This window comes from Rattus rattus, chromosome 13, assembly GCF_011064425.1.
Source record: "Rattus rattus isolate New Zealand chromosome 13, Rrattus_CSIRO_v1, whole genome shotgun sequence".
Taxonomy (NCBI): domain Eukaryota; kingdom Metazoa; phylum Chordata; class Mammalia; order Rodentia; family Muridae; genus Rattus; species Rattus rattus.
In genome coordinates this window covers 70,336,828-70,351,217 of record NC_046166.1, presented here as the reverse complement: position 1 = coordinate 70,351,217, position 14,390 = coordinate 70,336,828, and the positions used below count along the sequence as shown (strand labels likewise).

The 14,390-nt window shown below is 50.3% G+C and overlaps 1 protein-coding gene across 8 annotated transcripts in view; it reads left to right on the top strand.

Moving 5' to 3' along the window:
- Tfdp1 (transcription factor Dp-1) overlaps positions 1-14,390 on the top strand; it is a 38,408-nt gene that overhangs the window by 15,718 nt on the left and 8,300 nt on the right. For 4 of the 8 annotated variants that reach the window (XM_032918633.1, XM_032918635.1, XM_032918636.1 and 1 more), the window contains exons 3-5: positions 1,037-1,103; positions 9,267-9,373; positions 14,217-14,338. In XM_032918633.1, the coding sequence (XP_032774524.1) occupies positions 1,037-1,103; positions 9,267-9,373; positions 14,217-14,338 (296 nt within the window). Of the gene's footprint in view, positions 1-1,036; positions 1,104-9,266; positions 9,374-14,216; positions 14,339-14,390 lie in introns of those variants that run through there. The other 4 variants (XM_032918640.1, XM_032918639.1, XM_032918638.1 and 1 more) reach the window with 2 other exon arrangements.

Below are 14,390 nucleotides of genomic sequence, written 5' to 3'. Positions count from 1 at the left end.
GTCATTTTTAAGCATTTGCTTTTTCATTGTGGTAGTGCTGGTGTTGGAGCCCGGAGCCTTGAGCATGGCTGGAAGCAGCTTCTCTCCCACTGCAGTGCAGGCCTGTTAGCTTTGGACTGGGGCTGTTCCCATCAGCCTACACTGGCTTCTTCTCCACTTAGCTTACCTCACAGTTTTACCCACTGGGCTCATGCTGTCACCAAGTCTCATCCCTGCTCGTTTCTTGCATTAAGTTCCTCCCTGAGCCCTATGGCTTTACCAGGCCCTGCCCACCGGCTTTACCCACCCGACATCGGTATCTTTGGTCTTCCTGGTGTTATCTTAATTCCTAGCTTTAAACGTGGGTTTACGTGTCTGGATTTACTTAGCTCCCAACTTTGCTAACCCGCCATTAACCCCTCGTCCTCACCTACCTGGCCATATAGATCACTGTACTTGCTCTTAGCATCCTGGTGCTCAGCTGTAACTGTTACCGCGTGACTTCCTAGGACAGCTCACTTCCCTGTTCTGGAGGAGACTGGGCTCCCTCCTGCAGGGCTTTTCTTGGCCACTGTCCCCTCCCTCCCTCTGTCACCAGCTTTTTCTTCTGTGGAAGAGTATTTGGATGAGAATGTAGGCTCCATTGTCACTTCCTGACCTCTGGAGGTCAGAAGTCACGAACAGTTTACCTTGGCTTCTTCCCCTGGGAGAGGCCTGGTGGGAATAAAGGTTGTCATGGTTCCCTGGAGAGGTGAGAGGGACGGTCTGGTAAGATTGCTTCCTGTTGACTCCACTCTATCAGATATGTGCTGTCTCTCACAGATCACCTGGTGACCATTTCCCTCTGCCATCAAAGTCCTGGCTTTTTATGACTGGATTTGCAGGTCATGCTGTTCCCAGCCATGGTGGCCACTGGGAGCAGGGCAGCGTTGGGGCTCCTGCTGCCGAGCAGTGGCAGCTCTGCCCGCCCTATGCTTAGTTTAGCTGGTGTTTAACAACTTTGGCTGTGTGGCTCTTGAGATGTTGTATTTACTGTTGTTGTTGTTGCTCTCTGCAGGCCAGTCTAATTGAAGCCAACGGAGAACTAAAGGTCTTTATAGACCAGAATCTTAGTCCTGGGAAAGGTAAGGGAGCCTGTTCTGGAAATGTAAGTCTGCTGAGTGTGTGCTGTGTCGATGCCTTGCCGACTGTGAGGCCCACTGCAGCACTGAGGTGTCAGGCCACTCAGGCGAGTGTGAGGAGGGCGGGAACTAGGCCTGTGTGCTCTTCCCCCGGTGATGGCTGCCTCGCCACAAGAGCTCCCAGTGCTCCCACGAGGGGTGCACGTCTTCTCAGGCTTAGGCTTGTGTCTTGGTTGACTTGTGTGAGGTGCTCAGTTTTCTTAGGGAGCCTGGTGTGGTCAGAGTTATGTATGCCGGATGGAAGGCTGAGGCCCACCTTATCAAGATGCTTGGTGTCTGTAACAGGAAACAGCTGCCAGTATCCTGACAATTGGTGGCTTCTTTAGTTGACCCCTGGGTTGTGCTGTCTGTGTGTCTGTTGCTTTGCCACTGTGTCCAGTCCCCATAGCACCATGTCCCCATAGTGCTAAGCTCTGTCTTCAAAGCACTGTGGCCTTACAGTGCTAAGGCACTTCTAGTGACTAAACTTGTGGACAGGTCTTGTTATCCTCAGACATAGTTTAGGTCAGGCCCTGTGAACATACAGCCTGTGCAGGAGCCAGGACCATGGCATGCTGGGGATAAGTTCTGCTGAAGAGTTCCTTGTTCTGGTTTCTCTTAATTGTATGTGTAAAATTAGCCATTTTCTTCTTAATAGTGAGGCCCAGGAAAGCGACTCCTGTCTGCAGAAGAGGCTCTGGGGTCTTGAGAATAATGATTGGCTTTACTTAGTTTTCTGTATTTGTCTCTGGTCTATACTTTGCATGTATTAGGGCCCAGGGATCATCTGTCTCCAGAAGCACCGGGGCAATGGCTGTGTCCTCTCTGTTCTCCCCTGTGACTTCCCCAGCCCTCAGTATGGACGTACAAGTGAGAGGGTTTGCCCTCAGTCTTAACACACCCCAGTCCAAGCCTCAATCTTTGGTGCCTGTGTGGTCCCTGCCCCTCACAGTGGGACTCACAGGACCCTCAGTCATGAGGATTGTGCAGGCTGTGTGTCTACCAAGCCTGGTTCCTTCTTTGTTTAGTAGAGATAGGGCAGTGTCTGGTGCAGGTATGGGGGCTTCTTATCTTCATGGATGGCAGCATTCTCCTGTGCTTGCACGAAATGAACTTGAGTGTCACTGGAGAAACAGTGAGATTTCAGAAGTTTAAGGTACAGCGTTTCCCATCCAAGTGATGGAGCTGAAGCAGTGGCCTCTTCCCCCTGGGAGTGATGCCCCTCTCTGGTGTTCTATGAGTTCTGCCGTGGTCTGCCAAGCCCTGTCACCCTTCCCATACTTTTCACACATGGGTGATTGGACGACCTTGAGCTAAAGTTGACCTGTAGGAAGGGTTATGACATAAGATGTGCGTCTGCGTGTCATAGTCAGGCTGTCGGCTTCCTTTGCTTCCCTTTCCTCCTGGCTTCGTGGTCAGCAGTGACAAACAGATTCTGCACCTGCATGGACTTGGGGACAGGTTGGTGCTGCTCACTGCATTGACGAGCCCTGTAGACCAGTACTCTGCCTGGTCCGTGGGGTCCTCACCTGCGATGAGTGGCTTGAACCTGTGGTTAGGTATGCTATGCACTGACACTGTTTTGGAGTTCTGATGTTTGGGAAATGCACAGCGATCGCTCCCTTCACTTCAGACCCTCTTCCCGTCTCTAAAAGGTGTGTACTGCTGTTAGTTTCTGGTGACCATTCTAGAGAATAAGCCTAGGTAGAGCTGTCTGTCTGTCAGACATGCAATCCTACTCCTAATAGGTGCCCTGGGCAGTGGAAATGAGGTTTCAGAGAGGCCTGGTGGACATACTTGTGCAAAGGCGGTGCAGTGAGGCTCGGGAGCCCAGGCACTTGGTAGGACGTTTGCAGTCTCCGTCCTGTGCTGTCCAGACACTGCCCTTCCTTAGCACATGCTGAGCCTTCTGTTCCTTTGCTGCTGGGACAGCATAAGTTTTCCGGAGTCATCATGAGCAAGGGCTAGAAGAGCTGCCTTCTCCAAGAGTGCAGATGAGGAGTACTGTGCTGTTCACTGTGTTTTCTTGATTGTTGAGGTAAAAAGCCTAGAGTGTCGTTTATGTTATTATAAACGCACACAAATGAGAAGCCAAGCAATCATTAGGCAGGTGTTCTGCGCTGTGCCCTACCCTTGGAATAGCCAGCGGTGCCTGAACATGCAGAAAGCAGGACCCCCACCCTTACTTGTACTTGTGGCCAGCATAATCACAACATTTTATACTGGAGGCTTCCCTTGAGTCAGAAAGGGGGGAAAGTGAGCAGGAAGCAAGGAGAAGCTGAGGTGTGTGAAGGCGGGATTCCCTCCACATCCTTCCCTGTGCTCTGATCTGGTCCCTATGCTTAGTTCACAGTCTCCTTAAAGCCAGGTACATTCTGAATTTACCAGAAGTCACTGCACATGAGTAACCTGGCAGGCAGTGTTGGTCCCAGCTCAGAGAGGTGGTCTTCTTTGATGAGGAAGACAATTGAGATGCTGCTTTGGTGCTGTTGAGCCCAGGTAGCTGTAATCTGTTGTTTCCTCATCCTAAACCAGCCAATCACTCCCTGGTCTCCTGGCCCTGTGAAGGCTCAGGGCCACCTGTGTTGTCTTCCCCTTGCAGAGGGACGTTTTTAGTCCCAACACCCCCAGGGAATTGGTGATGGAACTCTTCATGTGTGCACATGAAGAGGGGTTTCGAAGTTCAAAGATCGCATGGCGGGTGTGTCTTAGGGACCTCTGGCTTGCTTGTAACACCCTTACCTAGTTAAATGAGACCTACCAGACCGACACTGTCTGCTTTACATAAAAGTGTAAGTCTCCACAGAGGCTGCCAGACTGCTGTACCAGAGAGAAGCAGGCAGGTCGACCTCAGCAGACAGACAGACAGATGCATGAACCTGACCTTTACAGTGTTTGTGACCCAAAACCCCTTTCCCCCAGGAAAAAATGCATCAGAACAGTGTGCATTGCCAAGCCCAGGCTCAGCAGAACGGTGATGCAGCAGGCGTCCTGGCTGCTCCTGACTTACTGCAGTTCAGAGTTTGGTGGACTCTGTCGTGCCATGGTGTCATGGGAGCTCACTGCTCCTGGAGAGTGACTGGGTCTTGGAGATGTTGGGCCCTGGGGCCACCATCTGCTGCGTTGCTACACTTCCTTCCTGCCAGTGGGCTCCAGCTGCTCGCATCCTTGCCAGCATATGGTGGTGTTGGGTTTTCAGACTCTCTGCTGCTCGTGACTGTCCACTGACCTCTGACTCTGAATTGCCCACAGGTCTCTGCCTGGAGGACCTTACTTTACTATCAGGCTCCTTCTGGAACTCTGCCCCAGGGCTGCCGCCATTGAACTTCCTAATATGTCTGTCTGATGCTTCTCACTTCTCAGTCTCTTTCCCCAGGGCACCTAGCACATGCACATCTTCCTCTGGCCTAGCAACTGAGGGATCGTGCTCCCTGGAGTGGCACCGGCGTGCCAAACAGCACGTGTGAGCGATCCCATGGGTGCTGATCTTTAGGGCCCTTCCCAGTCCAGTGTGTGCTGGGAACGTCTTTGGGGCCACAGTCATCGCCTCTGCTGTGATTTCAGTTCCTGGGCTCTTGGCCCTTTGCCCATAGTTCCTGAGAGTGGATACATACTGTCTGTCTTATTCTCCGTTTATCTGGAGCTCTGCTTCTCATGTGGGCAGTCTGATCCCATTTTCCTCAAGTTCTAAGTTCCCCAAACCCAGAGTCTTGGTGCAAAGGGGCCGTCTCCCTCCAGTGTCTCCCTTGCTGTCTATGGTAGTGCAGAGCAGCCTGGCTTCTCGTCTCCTGATGTGTCCATGCCTGCTGCTCCTCATCCTTACCTGCTGCCGGAGTGTGTCTGTCTTTCCTTTCTGCTTCAGGATTGTGTCTTTGGCCTCAGAATGAGACTTAAGGTGAGAGAAAATTTTTAATGATGTTGTGTGTCAGAAGCTAGTGTGGTCTCTGTGCTCTTGGACATGTGTTAGTATCATGGTGAATGGTGAACTACAGCCCAAACATGGATCAGAATATTTTTTTCCTGGCCTTGTGGTAGTTACTCTGAGATGTCGTCAGGCAGAGGCACTTGAGAGATGATGAGGACCCCTTCCCCCTTCCTTTAAAGATGTATTTATCATATATCCAATGGTCTGCCTGCACAGCCAGGACACCAGATCTCATGGATGGTTGTGAGCCACCATGTGGTTGCTGGGAATTGAACTCAGGACCTCTGGAAGCTGAGCCATCTCTCCAGCCTGATGAGACTCTTTTTATACTAACCCCCTGGGATCAGGAGAAACCTCACACTTTGTTTTTAATTTTAATTTTAATTTTTAGCACCACAGTGATATTTCAGAAGCTGTGAGCCTTGTGTGAGGCAAGAGATGGCCTTTGTTGAAGTCAGGTCCTGGGGTAGGTCTCTGTTCTGTGTACCTAATGATATAGTGTGTGAGCAATGGTGGAGGATCCTAATGATATAGTGTGAGCGATGGTGGGGGATCCAGATGCTGAAGGACAGCGATGGCCACAACTTCCTGCCCTAAAGCAGGCATTGGATGGGCCTGAGGGTGGGTGAGTAGGAAACTGTGAGTGTGGCGTGTGTGTGTCTGTGTGTCTGTGAGATGGTGTGTGTGAATGTGTGTGTGTGGTGGTGTCCTTGGAAACCCAGAAGGAAGAAAGCTGTGTTACAGACTTCCGTGTGCCCACTGTCAGCCCAGCATGTAGGTGCATCCCTCAGAGCTTTACAGACCTGCACATTCTGTGTCCTTACCAGCTCAGTAAGCAGTGTTTCTAGCACAGTGGGTGAAATAGTTTACAATAGGCTTTGGAAGAGACACAGATGACCCAAGAGGCACATGAGGCTTTCCCACACCCCGTAGGGCCCTCTAGGAAAGGTAAGGACAGGGCTGGAGGTGACTCCACAGTTAGGATCACTGCTATTGCAGAAGTTCCTATTCTCTTTAGTACCCACACATCAGTTCCCAGCCACCTCCAATTCCAGGTTCAGGGGCTTGGATGCCCTCTTCTGGCCTTCTCAGACATTGCACACATGTGGTACACAGACATTCAGGCAGAACTCCTCTATACAGGAAGTGAAAGACAGACAGACAGATGATAGGTAGGTAGGTAGGCAGGCAGACAGACAAAACCAGTAAAGGTGCTTGTTAGAGGTCCCTCTCAGGACTAATAATAAGCGTGTACACCACGCCCTTGTGCATGTTAGGAAGACCATACCCAGAGCTGACACAGGATCTATCCACTCCTTGTGGGCTCTTCTCAAGGGAGTTTCGGTCATTGTTGTGAAGACACCCGCCTACTGTAGTCCTGCTCACAAGGTACAGAAACAACTTGTGTTTGTCAGTGGCTGAATGGATTTAAAAAAACAAAACAAAACTGGGGAATTAAATATTCTAGAGAAGTTGAGATTTGCCATTTGCTACAGTGGCGTTGAATGGGTGGGATGTTACACTGAGACAGCAATCCAGATACAGAAGGTACTGTGTGGCCCCACTTACAGAGAATTCTAACAGAATAAAACATGTAGAGAAAGCATAGCTGTTTACCTGGGGTTGGACTAGAGGAAAAATGAGGATTTGGGGTAGAGTAGGGTGGTGGGGCCCTGTCTGTTGGCACGCAGTGTGAGGGAGGCTTCTAGGCATCAAACCGTTGGTGTAGAATTTCTGCTGAGATGTGTTAGCTGCTTTGCCCTGGTGCAGTAGCCAGCATGGCCAAGAGGCGGTGGTATGTTGGCCAGTGTTACTGTGGTAACTCCACCGTCTGAGTGTGTCTCATGGCATCATGTGTTTTCTTAAGGCGTGTGATTAAATGTACAATAAGCTGGCGGTAGACCACTTCCCAGTGTGCCCAAGGCCCTGGAATATTCCCAGCGTTAAGTTTTAAAACTTGTGTATGTATGCGTGTTTGCATGCATGTACATATGTGCACCTGTGTGCCCGTTGCCTCTAAAGGCCAGAAGAGGCCTTGGATCCCCTGGAGTTATGTGGAATAGATGTGGCTCACTCTGGGTGCTGAGAACCAAATCCAGGCCTCTTCAAGAGCAGCAAGTGCTCTCAGCCGCTGAGCCACCTGTCTGGCCTCTAGTCCTTGTCTTGTTTTCTCAGTTGTGTGTGTGTGTGTGTGTGTGTGTGTGTGTGTGTGGTGTATGTGTGAGAGAGTGTGTGTGTGAGAGTGTGTGTGTGTGGTGTGTGTGTGTGTGTGTGTGTGTGGGTGTGTGGTGTGTGTGGGGGTGAGTGTGTGGTGTGTGTGTGGAAGTGTGGGGTGTGTGTGTGTGAGAGAGTGTGTGTGTGTGTGTGTGTGTGTGGTGTGTGTGTATGTGTGTGTCTCCACTGATTTTCTGTGGTGACTGTTGCATTCTCACCAGCAGTGCATGAGTTTGCTTTCCCTATGTTCTCCAGTGTTTGTTTCCTGATTTCTTAGCAGTAGCCACTCTGATAGATAGGTCAGGTGGAGTCCCAGTGTCATTTTGATTTTCACTTTCCTTGACTCCGATTGCTAAACAGGATTATTGATTATTGGTAGTATTAATCTGTTACTTTGTACTTTTGAAGATTGTGAGATGTTTGTTCAGTCATCAGTTCGTTTATTTGTTCCTTTGTTGTTGAGGGTTTTTTTTTTTGTGGGGGGGTTTGTTTGTTTTTTCCTTTATGTAGTGATGTTAATCCACTGGTAGATGAGTAACTGACAAAGATCTTTCTCTTGTCTTGTAAGCCTTCTCTTCCCTGATGATTGTTTGCTGTGAAGAAACTTCTAAGTCCCCTGTAATCCAATCTCAGTGACTCCTGTGTGGTCAGAGTCCTTTTCAGAAAGCCCTCGCCTGCACCTATGACTTTTATCCTGTCTTCATCTCGAAGGTTCTCAGTTTGAGGTCTTACATTAAGGTTGTTAAAACACTTTGAGTTAAGTTTTGTGCAGAATTAATCTAGCTTCATTCCTTTGCACACTGAAGCACCCTTTGAAGAGGCTGCCTTTTCTATAGTTTATAGTTTTGGAAAATTTTTTGTTGTTATTGGAAAATCAAGTGTCTTGGATTTATCTCTTGGTCTTCTGTTGTAATCCACTGACCTGTGCACCCACTTTTGTTACTGTATGACCGTGCCTTATGCTGCCTTCTGCTTAGGGCTCCCTTAGCTGGTGGGGTTCAGCAACTGTGTGTCTCGTTCTGTACAGAATGCTGTTGGTGTTTGGGGGGCTGCATTGAGCCTGTACATTTTTGGGGGCGGATGGAGCCGTTTGCTTACAACCGTTCTTCGGTTGGGCTTTAGGTGTGTGCTTGCTTGGCGTGTGAGGCTGGGGTTCAATCCCTAGTGCACACCGAAAAAACATCAAAAACCTAGGACAGCTCCCTTGTGGATCCTTTGGCTAAGGTTGGGTGAGGCAAACTCCAGATTTCACAATTTCATAATTTGCTGCCTTAAATCTTACAGACAGGAAAGATGTGGTTTGCAATTGCAAAAATATGAATGCGGTGTTTTGGGGTCTTTCTCTGGATTTTAGCAGTTCATGGTGTCTATACAGCTGTATTGAAAAGCGTTTTCCTTGAAAGGTCTCGATAATATGTTTCATTTTGAGGCACTTTTTAAAGTGAGAGTTGGCTCCAGGTCATGTTTTGATTTTTCCTTTTTTTTTTCTTTGTTTTCTCTTTTTTTTTCTTCTTTTTTCTCTTTCTTTTTTTTTTCTTTTTTTTTTTTTTTCTTTTTTCTTTTTTTCCTCCTTTTTTTTTTTTCCTTTTTTTTTTACAAACCCTTGTGTCGAGGGCTGATTTTTCCTTTCTAGCTGAAAAGTCAGCCGTCCCTGGAGATTCTGCGTGCCAGTCTCTGTGTTGGGAAAACACGTTAGGGTTCTACTTTATTTTCCACATTAAAGCAAGGGAGTGGCCATTTTATCTTGCAGACAGACACGAGGGCGGGGGGGTGGTGGTGCTGTGGCAAGTCTGATCCTAGTGTAGAGTGGACCCTGGGCCCCAGGACCAAGTTTGGGGATGGGACATTTGTGACTGAGCCGTAGGTCTATAAACCAAAACTAGACAAGTCGAGTTCTTGACAGACAGCATCTTCCTGGAACTGCCCCTTCTAACCTCAGCTCAGAGAAGCAGTTCAGCTCTTAACCGTGTCGTGTTGTTGTGTTCCAGGTGTGGTGTCTCTTGTGGCTGTGCACCCATCCACAGTGAACACACTGGGGAAGCAGCTTTTGCCAAAAACCTTCGGACAGTCCAATGTCAATATCACACAGCAAGTGGTAAGTGGTGAGAGGCGTGAGCGTCAGGTCTGTGGGCGATGCTGGGCACCGCGGTGGGGAGTGGGTAGAGAAGGCTGCTGTAGCAGTGACTTTGCTCTCGGTGCATTCTGACACCTGAACGTGAGCTCTGCCTTCTGTACACACGGAGTTCAGGCTTACTGTCTTCAGTGCACTCCATGTCAGGGAGGAGTGTCTGAGATCTGTACACATGGCAGAAACCTGGTGCATGAGGGTGGACAGACCAAGGCCTGGGCACCTGTCCTGCTCCATGGCTTCCATTTCCAGGGTTCTGTGTTAAAACCAGCTCTGTGTCCTTTCTCTACAGCCACTGTCTCCTGGCTGTGCAGGGTTGGAGGAAGGGTGCGGCTCTAGCTATGGCCACAGGAAGGGGCCAGCACTGTGCCCTTTCTTCATCGAGTAATGGATCAAAGATGAGAGGCTCCAGTGGGGCCTTGCAGCCTCCCTCCGTGTGGCCGCAGTGGCTGCCTGGAGCTGGGGCTTCAGTTGGAGGTGGTGGCATAGCTGCCTAGTAGTGGGCAGATCCTTGTGTGTCTTCAGGGACTTTCTTCTGGGCTTCCCTCCTCTTAGCCTCTAGATGTCATGGCTTCTCCTGGGAAGGAAGCCGAGGCTTACTGACATGTCTGCCTCCTTGCCCACATGCTGCCTTTTCCACAGTGTTTTACATCCACCAGCCTCGAGTCTCCTGAGGGCGGCCTGACAGCCCTCAAGTAGTCGTGGGGCCTTAGGACTCTGGCGTAACATTTTTTAAAATGCATTCTGCTTTCCTGTGTTTTTATGTTAAGTGAGCACTTGTGTGGAGTCAGAGGACAGCTTGCAGGGGCTTCTTCCCTCCATCACGTGTGTTCTGGGGAACAGACGGACTCAGTGGTCAGGCTTCGTGACAGGTGGCTTTATGACAAACCCCTCTGCAGCATTTCAGGGTCCCTAGCTGTCCCTCCTGTCTGCCTGGGTCTCCGCAGGCATTGCCAGGTGTTCCTAGATGTCTTACCCCAGAGAGAGCGCTGAGCTGTGCTTTTTCCCGTTGTTGGGGCATCTCTGCAGTGCAGTCAGGCTTTCTACAGAGAGAGTGGTCATATGTCCCCGCGTTCCGACCGTCCCGGGCGCCCGGGCGCCAGCTTTGGCTGTGGTGGACAGCATTCACATGCACTGCCTCCTCTTGTTAGTGGATTCTGGGCATCGTGGTTTTTCTGTCTTTAATTTTTTACATTTAAATTTTTCTATGTCTGAGTGATATACCCACGTTGTATATGTGTACTGCACGTGTACTGGGTCCCCTTGGAGTTGAGAAGAAGGCATCATATCTCCTGGAGCTGGAGTTGTAGGTGCTTGTGAGTCACCATGTGGGTATTGAAAATCAAACAAGGGTCCTTGGCAAGCATAACAAGTGCTCTTAACCACGGAGCCATCTTTCAAGGCCTTCATGATGTTTAAGATGAGGTGTCTCATACCACTGGCTGGCTAGTCTTGAATTCCTAGGGATGCATTTCCTGCCGCCGCCGCGGCCCCCCCTCTTCTTCCTCTTCCTCCTCCTCCTCCTCAGTGCCAGGATTGAGGGTGTATATACCACACCTTTCCAGCATTGGGGTTTTAAGTATCGTGGCTGTGGGGAATGCTCTGGGTTCTAAGGACCCTGCAATCCTATGGGGTGGACCTGGGCTCTGCTGGGCTAATTGAGAAGAAACTCCTTACTGCATTGAGAGTTTGAACAAGTTGTCTTTGCAAAATTTGTGCCTCAGTGGGTGGGGAGAAAGTTGATAAGAAGTGATTTAAACTTTATTGATCTGAAAGTCAGCATCTGTGGAGCTGAACTTGGCTGGAGAAGTGGCTGGTTACTGTGTGTGCTTTGCACTATAGTAGTGGGTAGGGCTTGCGTGCTGCCAGCATTTCCTCGTTTATTTTGTGGTGGTACTAAGATTAAACATAAGACTCATGCGTTAGAGGTGAGCAGCATACTCCTAAGCTGTATCCTCGGCCTGGCATGTTCCGGGTGACCCCTAACTGTCTTACATCTCCAAGGTGTGAGGAGATGGCTGGATTGACTAGCATGGGAGATGATAGTTCAGTCTTATGTGCATGCAAATGTGACCTGGGCAGGCGTGTGTCCCTGGCACTTGCTCACCAGAGGCTAAAAGCTCTTGGACTAGGATATAGGAGGGTCTAGGTGTGTAGTATTGGAAGCTTTGACACAGATGTCTCAAGCACAGAGGTGTCTGCCTTGGTGATTTGCAGTGCGCGGGGCCTGCCTGAAGCTTGATGATAAAGCCTTCCTAACCTCTGTTAAGCTGCACTTTGCTTTTGTCTTAAGTTTTTATTTTGTATGTAACTAGAATCGTGCAATGATACAAGACGGGACAGCTTTTATCACTTGAGATTGAGGTGCAGAATGAATCCTGAGGGTGACTTGAGAGGAGAGTGTTTTGGAAGACCTCTGGGTGTGGCTTGCTGGCGGATGCATGTGGGAGACCGTGTGTGTGTGTGTGTGTGTGTGTGTGTGTGTGTGTGTGTGTGTGTGCGCGCGTGTGCGCGAGCGTGCGTGAGCGTGCGTGAGTGTGCGATCCTCAGCATTGCGAAAGCATCAAAGGACTCCTAGATTTGTTTGAAAACTAGAGAGGGGCTCTGGGTGAGGTAGGTCTCAGTCCTCTGAAATCCAATGCTGGCTTCACTTGGATTTCCCAGTTGTGTGGTGTTCAGTCCTCGGCATATGCCAGTCAGCAGAGTCATGTGTCTTGCTGGAGCTTTGGGTCTAGAAGACTGGATTTGAACCAGTCTCAGTCACAGCAGTAGTGACCATAGGAGAGACTGCTTGTGACCTGGCCTCCCCTTTCTTTCTTCACGTGAAGTAAGGATTGCTATGAGTGATAGCAACCAGAGAACCTTGACAGGAGTGGCTCCGTGGTATGTGGAGGGCCAGTGTCCCTGGGAGCTTCTCCATGCTGCATATACATGTATGCAGACGGTGAACATGAGCACACCAAGGACAATGTGGTCCTTTCCCCAGTGTCAGGGTGCAGATGGAACGGGATGCACCTCCTGCCAGCATGGCCGTGCGCCCAGTGGCTTTGTCCGCAGTGTTTGTATCTGGCCATGCCAGCAGGGAGTTGTTGCTTCACAGCCCAGTTCTCCTCTGTCCCCTTGAGGCCTGGGCACCTGGCTCTCCTCGTGCCTTTTCCTCTTCTCCCCATCCCACTTGCTGATATTTCCTTGGTCTGTTTCGCATTTTCTTTTCTTGACTCCATGGCCTCCCACTTCTGCAGTTGAACTTTCCTCTGAGCCTGTTCCTGTCAGCATGTGCACACAGAACCACAGCTTATTCTAAGCAGTGTGTGCACACGGAGGGTGGAGCATGTGCAGAGAGCCATGGTACAGCGTCGCGATGGGTACAGCGTCGCGTTTGCTAGCCATGCTGTGTGTGAAGGAGGGCATAAATGTATGGAGGCCGGGACCTTCGATGCCAAAGGTAGACAGCTTCTATATGCTTGGCATAGCATTTCAGAAGTGCTGTGTGGAAGAGGGGAAGCTGGGAGTCAGTTGGTTTTCTTCAGACCCGGCCATTTGGTAACTTCCTTGTGGTCAGTGGGTAAGGCAGCACAAGTGCCCTCCTGCGCACAGAGCTGCAGGACAGGACGCAGGCGGCTGTTCCCAGGCTGTTGTTAGTCTTGTTGTGCGTCTTCTCAGGGGTGGTTGTTTGCATGCTGCAGAGTAGACCGACGTCTCCTGTGAGCTCCAGAACCTTTTGCACAGCCCATGCCAGTGTGGGTGAACGTGACTGGCAAGCAGTACCGGTGGCAGGACGGAAAGCTCTTGTTGTCTGTGGGGATGGGGAGGGGTCCCCTGTTCCCACCTGAGAGAGTAAGCCAAGATGCGCTTCCCTTCTTGTGTGGCCACAGGATACTGTGGATCCAGGTGGGGATCTCCCCATAAGAATTTGATCATTGAAGTGCTTTGTGGTTTGGGGTTTAGCAGAGCTCTTTTTGACTCAGAATTATGTATGTAGCAAGATTTTTGACATTGAGACATTTGTTGTCAGATCAGGACAGTGTCTGTCTCCAGAAGAACGGTTTGTGTGTTAACTGAGGGAACCAAAACATCAGACTTCTTCCCAAAGGACATGAGACATTGCTGTGAGAGGTCGCCACATCACTCTGGGGTAGAACTGTTTACCTCACTCCCAAGACCCACTACCTCTGGTCAGGTGGGCTGATGGCTGTGTGCTCCCAGCAGAGCTTCCTGTCCCTTTCTTGTCCTGATGATCTTTGGATCCTGGGGTCCCTCAGAGACAGTAGAAAAGGTAGGGCAGTTAAGCAAACACCATTTCCACTTGGACAAAGGGTGGAAGAGGTACCTGCTGTCTGTCCCAGGGTTACATTTGTTTGAGAAACACGCCCCCATCCCCAATAACTTTCATAGCTCATTAAGAGGAAATAAACCAGAAATGCGTTAATATCCTGTTCTTAGTCCTAGCTGTCAGTAAGCTGCCTGCTTGGAGAGGGCACTACTCAGTGTTCTTTGCCATGGGAGCCCTGCCTTGTCCTTTCTAGCCCCTACACTGTGGCCTGCTGTCCTCTCAGACTCGCCCACCTGGGTGAGGCTTCGATGCTCTTAGGTGTACAAGTGCCTGAGCTGCCTGAGGCAGTGCCACATGCAGAGCAGCACTGGCCCTGCTCTCCCGTGCTGCGTTGGGCGCCTGCTTCTCTGCTGCTCTCTCACTGCGGCCGGCAGGGGCGGTGCAGCACGGTGCCGCAGTGGCTGCAGAAGGAAGCAGTGGCACGGGCAGTACTGTGAGGGAGACATGTCTGACTGTTGTGACTTCTCTTTTGATCAGGTGATTGGCACGCCTCAGAGACCTGCAGCAGCCAACACTATTGTGGTAGGAAGCCCACACACTCCCAACACTCACTTTGTGTCCCAGAACCAGACGTCTGACTCCTCACCTTGGTCTGCTGGGTGAGCACCCCCACCCTGGGGGGCAGCCGCTGAGAATGTCCCCTTTTCCGCT